Raw genomic sequence first — 17,610 nt, 5'->3', positions numbered from 1 at the left:
TGTAATGAAAAATAAGCGATTCATTACCGAAATTGCAGCGCAGATGATAGCGTTACGAACCAGTTGGACGGTATTTGTAGCAATGAAATTAGGGATTATTTATTATACGAATAGAAGGGTTGCCCATGTTGACAAGCAGGCACCACACTGGCAACAGTATTGTCAATACTCATAAGTATTGACTATCATATTGATGAAAATATTGACGATGAAAATATTGCGGAACATATTGGTTTTTTGACAGTTAGCCAATGCATTATCTATGTGAGGATCGTACTGATCGCCTCCATCTTGGATTCTAAATTGACGTCTGGAATCCATTTCCGGCCTCTACACGTCGTCCATTTAACAGTTTTTCTTGAACCGATGGCCTCCATCTTGGATTTCAAAATGGCATCTGACATCGGTTTTCGGCCTCTAAATGTCATCTCCTTTCCGGAAACACCCATATTATAGGGTACTTACTTACTTATCCTGATCCGACATCCCTCAGGATTGCACCTGCATCACAATGTTACGCCAACTAACTCGGTCCGTGGCTGCTTGTCTCCAATTTCTTGACCGTCCCACACTTCCAAGATCCTGCCCCACTTGGTCTAACCACCTCGCAACTTTCTGGATACAGGGTTTGCCATAGAGTTGCGCCAGCTCGTGGTTCATCCTTCGCCTCCATAACCGTTCTCACATACCCCGCCAAAGATGGTCCTAAGCACTCGTCGTTCGAAAACACCCAGTGCTTGCAGGTCCTCCTCGAGCATCGTCCACGTCTCGTGCTCGTAGAGAACTACCGGTCTTATGAGCGTCTTGTACATGGTACATTTAGTACGGAGATGAAGTACTATCGATTACCCGACCTCACGGTCTTGTGGAGTCCGTAGTAAGCACGACTTCCGGCAATAATACACCGACAAATTTCTCTGCTCCAGTTGTTATCCGACGTCACCAATGATCCGAGGTACACAAATTCATCCACCACCTCACCAGCTAACAGATACTTTGTCTTCGACGTATTCACCTTTAATCCAACCTTCTCTGCTTCACGTTTCAGCCTGGTGTACTGCTCCGCCACGGGCTGAAATGTTCTTCCGACAAAGTTCACGTCGTCAGCGAAGCAGATGAACTGGCTGGACTTATTGAAGATCGTGCCCCACATGTTAAAGCCCGCACTTTTCATAAACTCTTCTAGCGCAATGTTGAACAGGAGGCAGGAAAGACCATCGCCTTGTCGAAGTCCTTTGCGAGTTTCAAAGGAGTCCGATAACGCACCCGGTATCTTCACGCAACACTGTACCCCATCCATCGTAGCCCTGATCAGTCTGGTCAGCTTCCCGGGAAAACTGTTCTCGTCCATAATCTTCCATAGCTCTTCACGGTCAATAGTATCATAAGCGGTATTGAAATCGATGAATAGGTGGTACGCAGGGGCTTGATATTCATGACAATTTTGGAGGATCTGCCTCAAAGTAAAGATTTGGTCCGTTGTCGATCGCCCGTCCACAAAACCGGCTTGATAACTTCCCACAAATCTGCTTGCTAGCGGCGATAAACGGCGAAAGATGATCTGGGAAAGCACTTTGTAGGCCGCGTTAAGAATAGTGATCCCTCGATAGTTCTCACATTCTAGTTTGTCACCTTTTTCATATACTTGGCATATTACTCCCTCTTTCCACTCCTCCGGTAGCTGTTCTGTATCCCAGTTTATCCGGGCCCAGTTTGATAAGTTCCGCTCCGATACCATCTTTCCCAGCTGCTTTGTTGTTCTTAAGCTGTCGGATAGCATCCTTAACTTCACCTATCGTGGGAGCTGGCATGTCCCCCTCATCTGTTGTACAGACGAAGCCATTCCTCCTGCCGCCTTGGGCCTCCACCTCTGCACCGTTCAGAAGTTCATCGTAGTGTTGCTTCCACCTCTCAATCACCTCACGTTCGTCCGTTAAGATATCTCCTTCCTTATGCCGACACATTTCGGCTCGCGACACAAAGCCTTGCCGGGATGCGTTGAGTTTCTTGTAGAACTTGTGTGTTTCTTGAGAACGATACAGCTGCTCCATTTCTTTACACTCCAGCTCTTCCAGGTGGCGCTGCTTATCCCGGAAAAGATGGGTTTGGTGTCTTCGCTTCTGTTTATAACGCTCCACATTATGACGGGTTCCTTGCTGCAGCATCGCCATCTCGTCCAAAACCGTCTGACACTCTTCGTCGAACCAATCGTTTCGTCGATTCCGCTCCACGAACCCAACGGCGCCTTCAGCAGCGCTGTTAATGGCTGCTTTCACGTTGCTCCAGCAGTCCTCAAGAGGGGCTTCGGTGAGCTCTCCCTCATCCGGCAACGCTGCGTCGAGGCATTGCACGTACTCAGTTGCAACTTCGGGCAGCTTCAGTCGCTCCAAATTGTACCGTGGCGGGCGTCGGTACCGAATGTTGTTGGCAACGGAAAGTTTTTGGCGCACCTTGACCATTAGAAGGCAGTGGTCCGAATCGATATTTGTGCCGCAATAGGTCCTGACCTCGATAATGTCCGAGAAGTGCCTTCTGTCGATCAAAACGTGGTCGATTTGCGATTCTGTCTGCTGTGGTGATCTCCAGGTGTACCGATATGGGAGGCTATGCTGGAAGTAGTTACTACGTATGACCATGTTCTTAGAGGCGGCGAAATCGATGAGTCTAAGGCCGTTGGCGTTCGTTAGCTGGTGAGCGCTGAACTTTCCTATAACCGGTCTAAATTCCTCCTCCTGGCCGACCTGAGCGTTAAGATAACCAATGACGATTTTCACGTCATGGCTTGGGCAGCTGTCGTATTCCCGTTCCAGCTGAGCGTAAAAAGCGTCTTTATCGTCATCGTCACTTGCGTGAGGGCTGTGCACGTTGATTATGCTGACATTGAAGAAACGGCCTTTGATCCTCAACTTGCACATTCTGCTATCGATTGGCCACCACCCAATCACGCGCTTCTGCATTTCGCCCATCACGATGAAAGCTGTACCCAGCTCATGTGTATTGCCGCCGCTCTGGTAGATGGTATAACCATCCCTTCCATCAAACCTCCTGCAGCGCTACGATGTCGAACTTACGGACCCTCAATAAATCGGAAAGAATGCGGGTACTTCCCAAGCAATTGAGAGATTTGCAGTTCCATGTTCCGAGTTTCCAATCGTTAGTCCGTTTCCGTTGCTTGGGTCTATGCCGATTGTTCCGGTCCGTATTTACATTGCTTGCTTCCTGTACTTTTGTTTTTTTTACGGATGGCTTGTAGGGCCTGCACCAATCCCCATTGCACAATGCACAGTGGTCCAGAGCGGAAAAATACATGGAAATTGGGTTTTCCGCAAAATCTACTGGTTGTAGCGTTTTGATGTTTTGGAAAGAGTTGTTGGTAATAAAAAAGCGCATCTTTTCATTGGATCAATCATTATGGTGATTCAGTTTTAGGGTGACTTCAAAAATCTAACTCTGTAGGGAAATTTTTGGGAACTTTTTTTTTCTTCTTCAAAGTTAAAGAGGATGCAAAACCAAGCAACTTTGCCCAAGACGTCAAATTTTTATCTCATAATCTACGCATTTTATGAATTGAAACAACTAGAAGGTTAGGGTGATTCATGAAAAAACAGTTTTTTGACCATAACCTTTTTTGCTTTGTATTTAGAGAAAATTATTCTTTAAAACACTTTTAGAACTTTAAAAAACACACATTTTGATTACCTAATAATGACGTTTGGACCACTGAATTAAAAGATATAGTCATTTTAAGGCTAGAAACAAGTATTTTTCAAACAAATATAACTTTTAAGCGCGCAAGCCAATTACAAATCTATTGAAAGTAATGGAAAGAAGAAATTTGGTTCTATATTTTCTGAAAAAATGGCAGAGGTATCATTTTTTTTTAACTCGAAATATTTGAATTAGAAAATTGTCATTTTTTAAGGAAAAAACCCATAGAACATGAATAAAAGTGGCAATAACCGGTCATTCACCGAAGTCAGTAGAGTTTTACCGGGTTTTTGAACAGCAGATCAAGTCGGTAAAATTTCCAATGACCGTTAAACGTGATAAATCAATACATTTGACAAATTTTATTTTTATAGCTTAATGGGGTAAGCTAAACAAAGTCTGTACAAGTTCGGAATACATTTACTAATTTTAGGATTTTTAAAAGATTTTTAAACTTTTATCGAACAGTTCTGTAGTCCAAAATTTACCGATCGGTAGAGGCCTGGATTAGTGTGCAATTATCTCTTCGGCAAAAATGTGCACCATCAAAAGTTCTAAAAGTGTCTAGAACAAAGTTTTTGCGAGAAATCAATGTATGAAAAGATAATTGTGAAAAAATTATTTTTAGGTGAGGTTTTGACAGATTATTCCAAAGCATACCACAGTATATTTGAATCTGAGCGTCCAGCAGTCCAGCAGTGATAATAGCAAGCTATGGTATCATTGAAACCATCAAGCAAAATTGATTCATTGCAGTGCGCTACGCAACGGCAAAGCCTTTTTTGATTAGCCACGTGCTCAAAACGAGTACTAGAAAGAGAACACAATACGCAGTCACTTTAGTTCGTCCTGCTGTATGAAAAGGGAAACATCGCACGTGTTTGTTACTTGAAAGAACGGGATCAAAACGGGAAAATTTGCATGTTCACACTTAAATTTGCAAGATTGTGGACAAAGAGTTGTCGAAACCGAAAACGGTTCTTTGAGCATAACAAGGTTTGGCTGAGTAGGTGTGAAACTGTAAGCAAATTAACAGAACCGAAAGCTGGAAAAGGACGATCACACGAATCCTTCGAGACCTCAAGTACGAGATCAAAGCTTAGAAAAGTTCCTTATGCGGAGATAATGTTTGTAGTGACAACCAGTACAACAAATTCTGGCCTTCGAGACGCAGGAAAGATCATCAAAAATCTATCGGAGTTTCCGGAAAACGCAGATAGTGTAAAGAAGTCCCTGAAGGTGGTCAGTGATGTGGAATGTATGGTTTGTAACACAGTCCCAGTAGGCCATGTTTGATGTTTTATAATATAAGCTAGCGTAAACCGTCTAATAAAGGTTATCTTTAATTATCTTTTTGTACATTGATTGAACTTTGTTCTAAACACTTTTAGAACTTTTGATGGCGCACATTTTTGCCGAAGCAATTAAGATACTATCTCCTTTTTGCATAAAAATATGATTTTTTTTTTAAATTAAATTAAATGCTTTAAACAAAAATCGCTCTCGCAGAACAAAATAATGATCTTTCAAATGGAATTAAAAACTTGAAAATCGGTTTGCTCCTTTAAGGGATATTGACAATTAAAAAATGCCAGTTTTTTTTTTAAGAAAATCGCCTTTAACTTTCCAATAAAAAAAGATAGCAACTTGGTTGCTGCAGCAAAAAGATTTGCCATTGAAAGTTCTAAAAGTGTTTAGAATATTTATTTTACGAGAAATGAACGTATGAAAAGACAGTAATAGAAAACCAATTTTTCAGAAGTCGCCCTATCTTGCTTGTTTAAAAAAATCATAACTCATGAACCATAAGAGATGGAAGTTTGATGGCTTGAGCAAAGGTGCCGAAAATTGATTGTTCTACAACATTCTTGAACATTGCACTGATCTATCTCACATAATACAAAAATTCACATTTTCAATTCACCAATTTTATGGACAACCCAAGGGGTTGGTCACTCTACACAGTGTGCCAAAATCAAACTTGGGCACACCCGGGCGAAGTCATTGATGCTGTTTGGCACCCATGGTTACAATTTTTATGATCTTTAAAGTTACTGGCAATACTGAACTCTTTCTGCGCTTGCAGTGTGTATGTGTCAAAATTTGTTATTGATGTTGCCACAATATAATCAAATTATTTTCAAAACAACCGTGAATCTCCACCAAGTCTCGCCATGGATTCTCAAAATCGTTACACCCGTGACGGCAGTCGCATCCACATTTCCTCCCAGACGAAGAACAGCTAACAGCGGTATCTTGACCTGACCGACGTTTCCGGGCATTGGCTACACGAACTAGCGATGCAGCTCCCACGGCCGCGGCTGCTTCAATGCTGCTGCTGGTCCGTCTTTTTTGGCGAATTTTACGGGAGACGGACCAGCAAAAGCATCAGCAGCAGCAGCAGCATTGGAAGCAACCGCGGGAGTTGCATCGCTAATTCGTATAGCCGTGGTCGACGCTGGAAATCTCGGTCCGGTCAAGCCGACAAGCGGTGTTTGAGATTTAATCGGAAAGTCAACAACCATACAAAAACTATACCATCCGACCATTCAAACTGCTCGAATACATGGCGGTGGCTGCTACACCAACGATTCCATCATTCAACGTATAATGTTGGAGGACCGTCTTGGCAAATTCTCAAATAGTTCAACAAATTTTTACTCTCTTGACTTTTTGCACATCTAACAGAGTTCCCGAGCGTAGCCATGGCGGTGAACGTCATCATGAAGTGCAATCACAGCGCGACGATCACAAATGCACAAAACTCCCGTTCATTATGAAGCTGTGCTTTTCCTCCTCCAAGAAGATGAACGGTGCGTGGAGCAACGAAAACACCGAAAACACGTTAGCTTTGAAAGAGCGGAAGCTTTTTTTCTGAGAAAGGAAAAGATTTTCCTTTTTTTGTGTAGTTAATGTTATGATTCATAATTATAATTTCTTTTTGTGTTAGTTGGAAGTACAAAAAGGAACGAGAGTAAAAATTTGTTGAACTATAGGAGAATTTTCCAAGACGGTCCTCCAACATTATATGTTGGACGATGGAATGGTTAATGTAGCAGCCACCGCCATGGATGTATTCGAGCAGTTCGAATGGTCGGATGGTATAGTTTTTTTTTGTTGTTGACTTTCCGATTAAAACTCAAGCACCGCTTGTCGTGACCGGCCCAAGATTTCCAGCGTTGACCACGGCTACACAAATTAGCGATGCAGCGCCCACGGCTGCGGCTGATTCCAATGCTGCTGCTGCTTTAGTTGCTGCTGATACTGTTCCTTCTGCTGGTGCGTCTCCTCTAAAATTCGTCAAAAAAAAAACGGACCAGCAGCAGCATTGGAAGCAGCCGCAGCCGTGGGAGCTGCATCGCTAGTTCGTGTAGCCATGGCCGGAAACCTCGGTCAGGTCAAGATACCGCTGTCAGCTGTTCTTCGTATGGGAGGAAATGTGGATGCGACTGCCGTCACGGGTGTAACGATTTTGAGAATCCATGGCGAGACTTGGTGGAGGTTCACGGTTGTTTTTAAAATAATTTGACTAGGAGTGGCAACGTCAATAACAAATTTTGACACATGTGCACTGCGCAGGCGCAGAAAAAGTTCAGTGTTGCCAGTAACTTTAAAGATCATAAAAATTGTAACCATAGGTCCCAAACAACGTCAAGGACTGCACCCGGGTGTGTCCCAGTTTGATTTTGGCACACTGTGTAGAGTGACCAACCCCTTGGAAATTACCTATAATAACGAATTATAAAATTAACTACACATAAAAACAAACTTGCGCTCTTTCAAAGCCAACGTGTTTTCGATGTTCTCGTTGCTCCATGCACCGTTCATCTTCTTGGAGGAGGAGAAGCACAACTTCATAATGAACGGGAATTTTGTGCATTTGTGATCGACCGTGCTGTGGTTGCACTTCATGATGGCGTTCGCCAGGGTTGCTTGAGAACTCGACCAATCCGGTGGAGGAACTTTCCGATTTCAGCGGGATCATTCGCACTTGCGACGGGTGGCAGTCCTTGGTGGTGATGCAGTCAGCAGCAGATCCTCGGACGGCATACTGGTGGGGCATTGAAGAAGTGGAGAATGCGATTTTTGCTGGCCTGGGAAGCGATTGTTCTTGGAGGCGCTGTAGAGCTTGAAGCTGATTGAATTGTCTGGCAGGGTGTACGGGTTGTGGACTCTGACAAGTAGTTCTGCTTGGAAAATGCAATTTGAATTGTGCTACCATTATTTCCATTCATTCGATGTTGTTCAAGTGATAGATGCTGCGTTCGACTGGTTCAACAACGATGGCGTCTCCCATCTGGACCATGGCGGTACCTTCGTTGGTCTTCAGGAACTTTATCCTGACCGAGATCCTGACAACATTTCCATACATGCAGAACAGATTGAACAGCTTATTGGTGTTGGCTGTGTTGTTATCGAGTCCGTAGACCATCATCACTGCGCCCTGTTGCTGTGCCGGTTGAATGAAGTTGACTGGTCCGTTTCGGGTCAGCGGTGCGTCCTTCATCAGTCCGACGTGTGTTCTGGCCTGTGTTGGTTTCCAGTTTTCCGACGGATGATACTCGGGCGGTGCAAATCCGTTTCCTTCGCCGGCACTGAGAAAAATGTTGGCGCAAAATAAGTGTGTAGAGTGACCACCCCTTGGGACAACCCTAATTTCACTAACATAAAAAAATTGACCCAAAAAATATGAAGAAACTTTTCGCAAGACACCATATGCCTAAAATCAACGGTTTTAGTGCAAACATTTTTATTTTCCTAAATACGGCTTTGGGACCATTGTGGAATGTCTCGCCGGGGGACCATCGTGCACAGCACTGTTTAGAGTCCCACGCTGGCACCAGGACGTTGATCAGCCGCTCCTAACATGGAGAACAGACGCCGTTTTGAGCCGTACCTCCATGGAGAACAGATGCTCGAAGACTGCACTCTCCGGAGAGAGGAGTCCCCCCTCCCTTCCCTGTCAGCATACGACCAAGGTCCCACCGGGGTTGGTTACCGATCTTCCCTATGGTTACTCGTACCCCAGCCGGCACCGCGGGGAGGTAGGGATAGGAGTTATTGGACAACAGGCTAAGGACCGCTAGTGGGGTCTATTTTATACCTGCAGATACGCGAATATATACGCAAATGGTACGCATTGTCCAGCCGTTTACCAGCCTATTATAGGGTATTTGACAGTTTTTCTTGAACTGACGGCCACCATCTTGGATTTTAAAATGAAGCCGGGAATCCATTTCCGGCCTCTACACGTCGTCCCTGTTCCGGAAATACTCATATTGTAGGGTATTTGATAGTTTTTTTTCGAACCGATGGTCGCCATCTTGGATTTTAAAATGGTGTCCGAAATCGATTTACAGCCTCTCTACACGTCATCCCTGCTAATTCCTGTCAGCGTTCATCATAGTCGTCCTGGTCCTGACTTTAGATGTGGATTGGGGGACTTCCAACTTGCTAGAACAGGCGAGTACATAATTAATAGCGCAAATACGATGTCTGATGCCGATCCAAATTTCAGCACCTTGAATGCCGCCGAATCAACTCTCGTACCTCGGAGCCCGGAACGCGCCGTAGAAAGCCTCGTGGAAGCCCCCATTCCCTCCGTCTCAGTCCAGCCATTTGCTGCCGCCGCTCACCATAGTCGTTTCGAACCTGTAGTCGGATGTGGAGAGGGGGTCTTCCAACCCAGTCACTATGGCGAGTATCCGCATGGTATTGTTAATGCTCATTCGCTGCCTGATGCTTCCGTGATTTCCAGGGAGAACAGACGTTCGATTGTAAGCCGCAAGCAGGACATCGTGATTTTCTTCCAAAACGCCAGCGGAATGAATTCTGATGTTGACGACTACCGGCTTTCTGTATCGGATCGTTGCTATGATGTGATTGTCCTATGCGAGACGTGGCTCGATTCGTGAACGATTTCCAGCCAGGTGTTCGGATCCGATTATGAGGTTTTTCGTTGCGAACGGAATCCAAACAACAGCCGAAAATCTACTGGTGGTGGCGTTCTTGTAGCTGTCCGTTCCGGATTGGAGGCGAGAGCAATCGAAAATGAATCGTGGAACAGTGTGGAACAGGTTTGGACAGCCATTAAACTGGGCGATCGCACATTATTTTTGTGCGCATTTTACATGCCTCCAGATCGAGTTCGTGATCTTGAACTCATCGAGACTCACTGTCAATCAGTCTTCACAGTAATGGAAAGAGCGACTCCAATTGATGAGCTATTCATTTTTGGGGACTTTAACCTAGCAGGCGTTTCGTGGAGACCATCCCATAGCGGCTTCCTCTATCTAGATCCAGAACGTTCTGAATTTCATGCAGGAACTATCGGCCTTCTCGATAACTATAGCGTAGCAACGCTTTCTCAAATTAACCACGTAGTCAACGAGAACAACCGTAGTTTGGACCTCTGCTTCGTGAGCACTCAGGACAATGCTCCGTTCATTTCCACAGCACCTTGTCCACTAGTTAAGCTTGTTCCGCACCACCCTCCTCTGATTGTCATTGTTGACAATTCGTGATTTCGATAGTCTTCTTGCTGCGGTTTCTTATGACTTTCGAAAGGCCGAAGATCGAAGCATTGTAGATGTGTTGTCAAACATGGACTGGGAGAACATTCTCGATCATGACGACGTTGAGGCCGCTGCGCACACTTTTTCTCATGTCTTGGCATATGCCATTGACAGACACCCCAAGCAACGCACATGTTCTATAACAGTTCATATAACCTTTATAGGACTTGTTTTGGTTGTATAGCAGTTTACTCAACATAATTATATGAATTTGTGTTACTTGGGACGTCCCGAAAAGAATTCAACGCAAAGACTCTCACCCTCCCTGGCAAACGATTGAGCTGCGTAGGTTGAAGTCGACCAAGAGAGCAGCATTGAGAAGATTTACGAAGTATCGCACGCTTCCTCTGAAACATCACTACGTGAGGCTTAATCACGAGTATCAGCGAGCCAGTCGTCGATGCTTTCTGCGATTTCAACGAGGTATTCAGCGTAACCTTAAACTACACCCGAAATCCTTCTGGAACTACGTGAACGAGCAACGCAGAGAATCTGGCCTCCCATCGTCAATGGAATTGAACAGTGAAGTCGCTTCCACTCCGCACGATATTTGCCGCCTTTTTTCTGTCAATTTTGCCAGTGTGTTCACTGATGAGAGACCAAGTGACGACCATGTTTCCTTCGCAGCCAGGAACATCCCACTAAATGGTCAAACGCTGGGTGCAATTGATGTCAACGTTGAGATGATTTCTAACGCTGCAACGCAGCTCAAATCGTCCTACAACCCTGGACCCGATGGAGTTCCGTCCGTGTTTTTGAAGAAACTTATTGCTTGCTTTTTAACTCCACTTCACCGTCTATTCCGTATGTCTCTCTCCAGTGGTATATCTCCATCATCCTGGAAATGTGCACACATGTTTCCTGTCCACAAAAAGGGAAGCAAACGAGCCGTGGATAACTATCGTGGAATTACATCGCTGAGTGCTGTTTCGAAACTATTCGAGCTTGTTATTATGGAACCGTTGCTCTCTCACAGCAAGCAGTATCTGAGTGCTGATCAACACGGGTTTACTGGCGGTCGCTCTACAACCACCAATCTGCTATGCCTCACATCAAACATTACCGATAGTATGACTGAACGGGTACAGACGGACGTTATATATACCGATCTATCCGCGGCATTCGATAAGTTGAATCATGACATTGCGATTGCTAAACTCGACAGGCTTGGGGTGAGCGGTAATCTCTTGAGTTGGTTCCGTTCGTATCTTACTGGTCGCCAACTTATGGTTGCTATAGGAGATTGCAAATCAGCTAGCTTCTTTGCCACATCAGGTATATCGCAGGGAAGCCATCTGGGACCGTTGATTTTTCTACTCTATTTCAACGACGTGAATCTGGTTATCGAAGGACCTCGATTAGCATATGCAGACGACCTCAAAATATTTTTACGAATTTGCTCGATCGCTGACTGCCCAATCTTCAACATCAGCTTAATGTCTTCGCCAGTTGGTGTACTTTAAATCGAATGGTAGTGAACCCAGCAAAGTGCTCTGCCATAACGTTCTCACGAAAAAAGCAACCGATTGTATTCAGCTATGACCTGCTTGGAACGACACTCGAACGCGTGAATCAGGTGAAAGACCTGGGTGTGGTGTTGGATTCACAGCTAACATTCAGGCAACACATTTCTTATGTCATCAATAAGTCGTCTAGGACTTTATGATTCATCTTCAGGATAGCTAAGAATTTCACCGATGTCTACTGCTTAAAATCTCTTCACTGCTCCCTCGTACGATCGACGCTTTAGTATTGTTCTGCGGTTTGGAACCCGAATTACAACAATGGTGCCGAGAGAATCGAACCTGTTCAACGTCGCTTTCTTCGTTTTGCGCTTCGTAGACTTCCTTGGAGAGTCGCTGCCTGATAAACCTTGAACCTCTCCGGATTAGAAGGGACACCAGCAGAGCTTTGATTATCGCCGACACTCTACAGGGACGAATAGATTGTGAGGCTATCCTAAGGCAAATTGACCTAAACGTGCAACCCCGACCACTCCGTAACAACCTCATGCTGAGACTGCCACTGCGTCGCACGAGCTACGGGGCATATGGTGCGATTTGCGGACTACAGCGTGTATTCAACAGAACCTCACACGTGATGCGCTTCGTCAGAGATTCTCATCTATTTTCGCCGGCCGAGAAAATTAGTGTATTTCCATTTATATTTTTTACATTCTGACCATGTTGCTTTGTTTTTCTTTCTGTGATTATTTGACATGTAATTTTACTATTATTATTATTATGATTAGTATTATTAACATCATTTGGGCTACAGCATGATGTATGGCAACAATAAACAAATGTGTAAAATGTGCTAATTTGCTTGACGCTTCAGTGACACCCTATTCCGTTTCGTGTCCTCACATTGCACAGCAACGTCTTATATGCTTATAAGCTTTCCAGACATAACATATTAAGGAAGTTCATGTGCACATTAGCGCCGCGTAGTGAGAGAGCACTTAAATAATATGACCACCATCCGAAAGGACTTGGTCACCTGAACAACTTTGCTCAAGACGGCAACGTTCTATATGGCCAGGTTCTCGAGATACAGTTTATATAGGAAATTCACATGCACACTAGCGCTGCGTAGTGAGAGAGTTCTGAACTAATATAAACACCATACAAAAGGACATGATCACCTGAACAACTTTGCTGAAGACAGTAACCTTCTATATGACCAGGATTTTGAGATACAGCTTATATAGCAAGCTCATATGCACACTAGCACTGCGTAGTGAGAGAGTTCTGAACTAATATGGACCATCCGAAACGACCTGCTCACTTGAACAACTTTGCTGAAGGCAGTAACTTTCTATATTGCCAGAATCACGAAATATTCTATGTTGGACCTATGATCCATATATTAGAGCGCTTGTCATTAGTAATATAAAAGTGAAGCGCCTCTAGCGGCGTAGTTCCCAATTAAACCTGAATCCAATGACACAGGCTTGTTGGTCTATCCCAGTACAACAACTTTGTCCAAAACAGTATAGCTCTATATATTGAAACAAATGAGATAATCCAGCACAGCCCCTATTAGTGAAAATCCCATAAGTTGTGGGTATCCTTATTCGCTGTTCCTTATTCACGCCCCTGTTACTCCGGCAATAAGAATTCCTGACTGTACCTCAAAGACCGAAAAACAAAACAGATCTGAAATTACCAAAATAAATAATTTTAGAGTTGTTAGTGTAGTTTTAATCCTCGTTTAGACAATACAATTTTGCGTTCAACTTACTTGTACTGCGAACTGAACATCCAGTAAGTTAGTCGATGTGCGACTTTCTCTATTCGCTGTCAACTCGCTTGAACATTGAGTGGAATCAATACAATTTCTGGTAACAATTAATTTTATAACACCGTAGTTAAATTAATCTCATAAAATTAACAAAAATTTCATTGATAACATAAAATGTATTGTTGAATTATTGTATACACTGTAAACACAGATTTCAATTAAATTGATTGTTGGTGATACATTTTATAATACACTTATTTTCAATAGAACCCCCTCAACTGTAACATATATATTTTTTTATCTGGATCCCTTGTCGATAAAGACTAAAGTCTCAAGCTCAGTTAGTAGCAGGAAATATGTGCCACAATTAAATCCAATAAAATCAACCACATCCATCCGTCTATCCATGCTCTTTTCCACTGGGTTCTAGAACTGAACGAAGGGGTTTGGGAAACAGGGAGAGGCACATAAATCAAAGCCCAAGGAGATGGAAGTGGGACCAGAGTGTAACAAGAGCCATAAAACATATCACTCAAGAGTGGCTTACTTCTGGTGTATGCTGGTCCTGGCGGAACAGCACAACCCACCGCTCCGGCAGCAGCAGGAGCATATCGCCACATAATTTAATTGGATTCATCCCAGGGGGTGCCTAGACAGCCGGCAGCCACCCATTACCACCATTGGACACTCACTCATACCCATTCCAGACATTCGCAGTCCCAGTGCGAGTGAGAATGGTTCTTGAGAAGCGTATTCCTTGCGCACTCAAAAGACTTCAATCTTCCAAACTTCTAACGGTATGTTCTTTCCTTTTCAGCTCACTCGATGCTTACCGACAACAGTAGACATAAATTTCGATTAGACAATTGGTGATCCCGCGGGAGGCGCAAAAACCAAGTGGTGCGTGATTTAGTGAAGCAATTTCCTAATAAGAGAGCTAGCCATCCACGGGGGAAACAAAGTGCTTCAGGTTTATGAATTCCACCAGGATGCTGTTCTTGCGACTTACAGTGTGATAATTGGAGTGGAAATATTCTGTGGCAACAAAAATGAAGCAACACAGCAGCAGTTAGTTGGAACGTGTTTCAACCGGACGTGTCGGATCGGAAAAGTGTTGATGAGCCCGTTTGGTCCAAACTGGGAAGCTAAATTTAATCCACGGTCGGAAGTTGACTGGAAGAGCGGCAAAAAATATCAGCGCATATTCGCGGTGCTGTGAAGAAGATAACGTAGGGAAAGTTGGCTGGAAAAGCAGACCAACATGAACACGTCACTCAACATTAGCCTATCGTCGGCGGTGCTGCTAGCGGTGGTATTCTGGTTCAATCTTGTGAGAGGTAAGTGACAGTCATAGTTAGAGGTGGAGTTGGTTTTTGCCTACGAAAAGACGAAAATATTTATGGAAACATGTTAATAGATGACAATCTTAACGAGCTTTGTATGTGATGATAGGAAATCATTTGATCAGGTCTGATTAATGTATTAAACAATTACTGATACTCATAGGCGGCTACAGACGTCATACAAAGGGAGAAAGCAACTTTTTTTTTTAAATCTCAGATCTCCAGAAATAGCAATGTCTTATAGCATCGAGTTCCAATATCATGAAAAAAAAAATAAGTCCAACAATCATTAAATATTTCGATGTCTCTGAAATTTGATTTATACTAAATTATCAATGTTAAATCGTCCAGTATTTTAAATACATATGTATGTAAGTTTTGAATCTTGCTCGATCTCGCGTATTGTCATCAACTGTTAGTCATTATATGATCAATTCCATAATGGACTGTATGGTTTGGTATGGTTTCATTCCCCCAACACGATCCGGCTGGTTGAATTGTACAAGGTAGTGGAAAAGGGAGGACCCCGATGGCTATTCCTTCCATTCCATTGGAAGTTAGTTCGCTTCTCCGAATTATTATGCCACGAACACATGCGGCGTAAGGGTGAACGAAACGATCTATATATCACATTAAGCCGACATATCTACAAAACACGTAACACTAAATACGTTAAAATTGTATATACAGTAGTGTCCGACACCCGTTTGGAGCAGAGACCTGACTCCTAATACTACTGCTATCTAATATGTTTTGCCTCCTGCATCCTTATAATACTCAACTTGTTTCAATCATGTTGAATTTCTCCTCAAAATTATCTAGGAACGCTAAACTACGCTTCGTTGTAGTTTCAAAAGAATCGTGTAGACTTCATGCCTGGGCTTTCTTTGCCAACCTACAGGTCTTAACCCGTAGGAGTAAGAAATACTTATTACTTTGTTCAGAGTAATCGATTGGCCAAGATCGGAGAACCTCCGGTTGGGTCGAGCTCAGAACGAATAATCTTCTTCGTATATTTCAGCGTTTCTTATTTATAGGGGTTATCGAATACAGTTTTCCTATGAGACAGCTGGGGCGACATCAATAAATGCATCCTTTGCAGTTTTACAAAATTGGGTTTTTTCGCCTAATAAACATAAAGCACTGCGGCCGGTACGGGTTTCGCTGTGCGAGGTAAAAAGTGATAACGAGTAGAGAGACTGAAGTAGAGACACAGAAGGTGTGCTTCTTTAAGCGTAATTATAATTTGCTGCCTGTGGGATATGTATGTAAATTAGCTATGGGTTTGTTCTCATGCTACACCATCCCCCTTAGAGAGAATAATGTAACAGGGTGGAATTATTCAAACATAAATGGTCTTTCCCCAATTGTCTCGAACATTTTTATTGCTTGTTGATTTTGTTCTTTTTTCTTTTTTTTTGTTTTTTTTTTTTACCTTTTTATTTTGCCTAACCGAATTTCGCACTCTCAGTGACATTGAGAACTTTCACCCATTCCTTTTTTTTTACTATTTTTTTTTTACTTTCTTATGAAATTGGGCTCGGTAAATGGCTTATTTTTTACACTTTTTGAAGGAAAAAAAAATTTTGCTTAGTTTTTGATCAATCTGTTTTTATGAACTAAAATTGTTTTTCCTGTAGTTGTATTTTTAATCTCGCAATTTGGTTCACATATTGATATAACTTCGTATGGTCCAAGATAAAATGGATCTAATTTCCTCCTATTTTCATTTTTCAAAAAAACTAAGTCTTGTAGTTTGATATAAATTGGGTTTAGAGTTTGTTCATGTTCCTTTTGTCTCTTCATTTGTTGCTCTATTAATTTTGCTCTTGTTATTTCGTGAGCTATTTTTAATTTGTACTGTAGTTCATTCTTAAATATATCAAAATTATAAATTGGTTAATTAACACTGTCGAAATTGTCTTGTGGAAGGTTTGCTTTTTTACCGAATACTAACTCAAATGGAGTGAAGTTATGATCTGTGTGGGGTGTAGTGTTGTATGAAAATTCGTAATATTTGACCCAGTCATCCCAGTCTGATTGGTGTTCATTGGTGAATGACCGCAGATATTCGTTAAGACATCTGTGGTTTCTCTCCAATGATCCAATTGATTCTGGATGATAAGGTGTTGAAAATGTTTGCTTTATCTGTAGGAGTTTGCATACCTGCTCAAGGATCTCATTTTTATATTCTGTTCCTTGATCAGATCGCAATTCCATAAAATGTCCATATATTAGAATAAAGTTTTCCACTAGGGCTTTCGCTATAGTGTTGACTTCTTTATTTTGAATCGGAATTACTACAATATATTTGGTTAAATCGTACTGGATTGTCACACAGTAGCGATTGTTATTAATGGTTCTCGGTAGAGGTCCTACCGTATCTATTGATATGATCTCAAATGCTCTCGATGGTGTTGTGGTGATAACCATCGGTTGTTTTGTATGCTTGATAATTTTGTTTCTTTTGCACAATTCGCAGCGCTTTACGAATTGAGCAGTAGACCCTTTCATATCACGCCATTTATAATATTGACGAACACGTTGGTACAATCGGTGTTGTCCTACATGTCCTCCTGTGGGTGTGTTGTGGTGATTATGTAAAATTGTTTGAATTTCGTTAACATCAGTAATGAATTTTGGTTCCTTAAAGATAATTATTTGCAAATCTTTCAAAATGTTATTTGCCATTAATTTAAAGTAATTTAAAGGTACTATTTGAAAAATTATATCCTCTGCAG

The 17,610-nt window shown here is 42.6% G+C and overlaps 1 protein-coding gene across 1 annotated transcript in view; it reads left to right on the top strand.

The window, feature by feature from the left end:
• The first annotated feature begins 14,483 nt into the window (after positions 1–14,483).
• DIP-alpha (Dpr-interacting protein alpha) overlaps positions 14,484–17,610 on the top strand; it is a 361,511-nt gene continuing 358,384 nt past the window's right edge. The window contains exon 1 of the mRNA XM_065225809.1: positions 14,484–14,863. Within this exon, the coding sequence (XP_065081881.1) occupies positions 14,788–14,863 (76 nt within the window). The 5' untranslated portion in view covers positions 14,484–14,787. The remainder of the gene's footprint in view (positions 14,864–17,610) is intronic.

The sequence above is a fragment of the Ochlerotatus camptorhynchus genome, unplaced genomic scaffold (assembly GCF_037179485.1).
Source record: "Ochlerotatus camptorhynchus isolate MF236.1 unplaced genomic scaffold, CSIRO-AGI_Acam_v1.1 ptg000237l, whole genome shotgun sequence".
Taxonomy (NCBI): domain Eukaryota; kingdom Metazoa; phylum Arthropoda; class Insecta; order Diptera; family Culicidae; genus Ochlerotatus; species Ochlerotatus camptorhynchus.
This window is presented reverse-complemented; position numbering and strand designations above follow the sequence as displayed.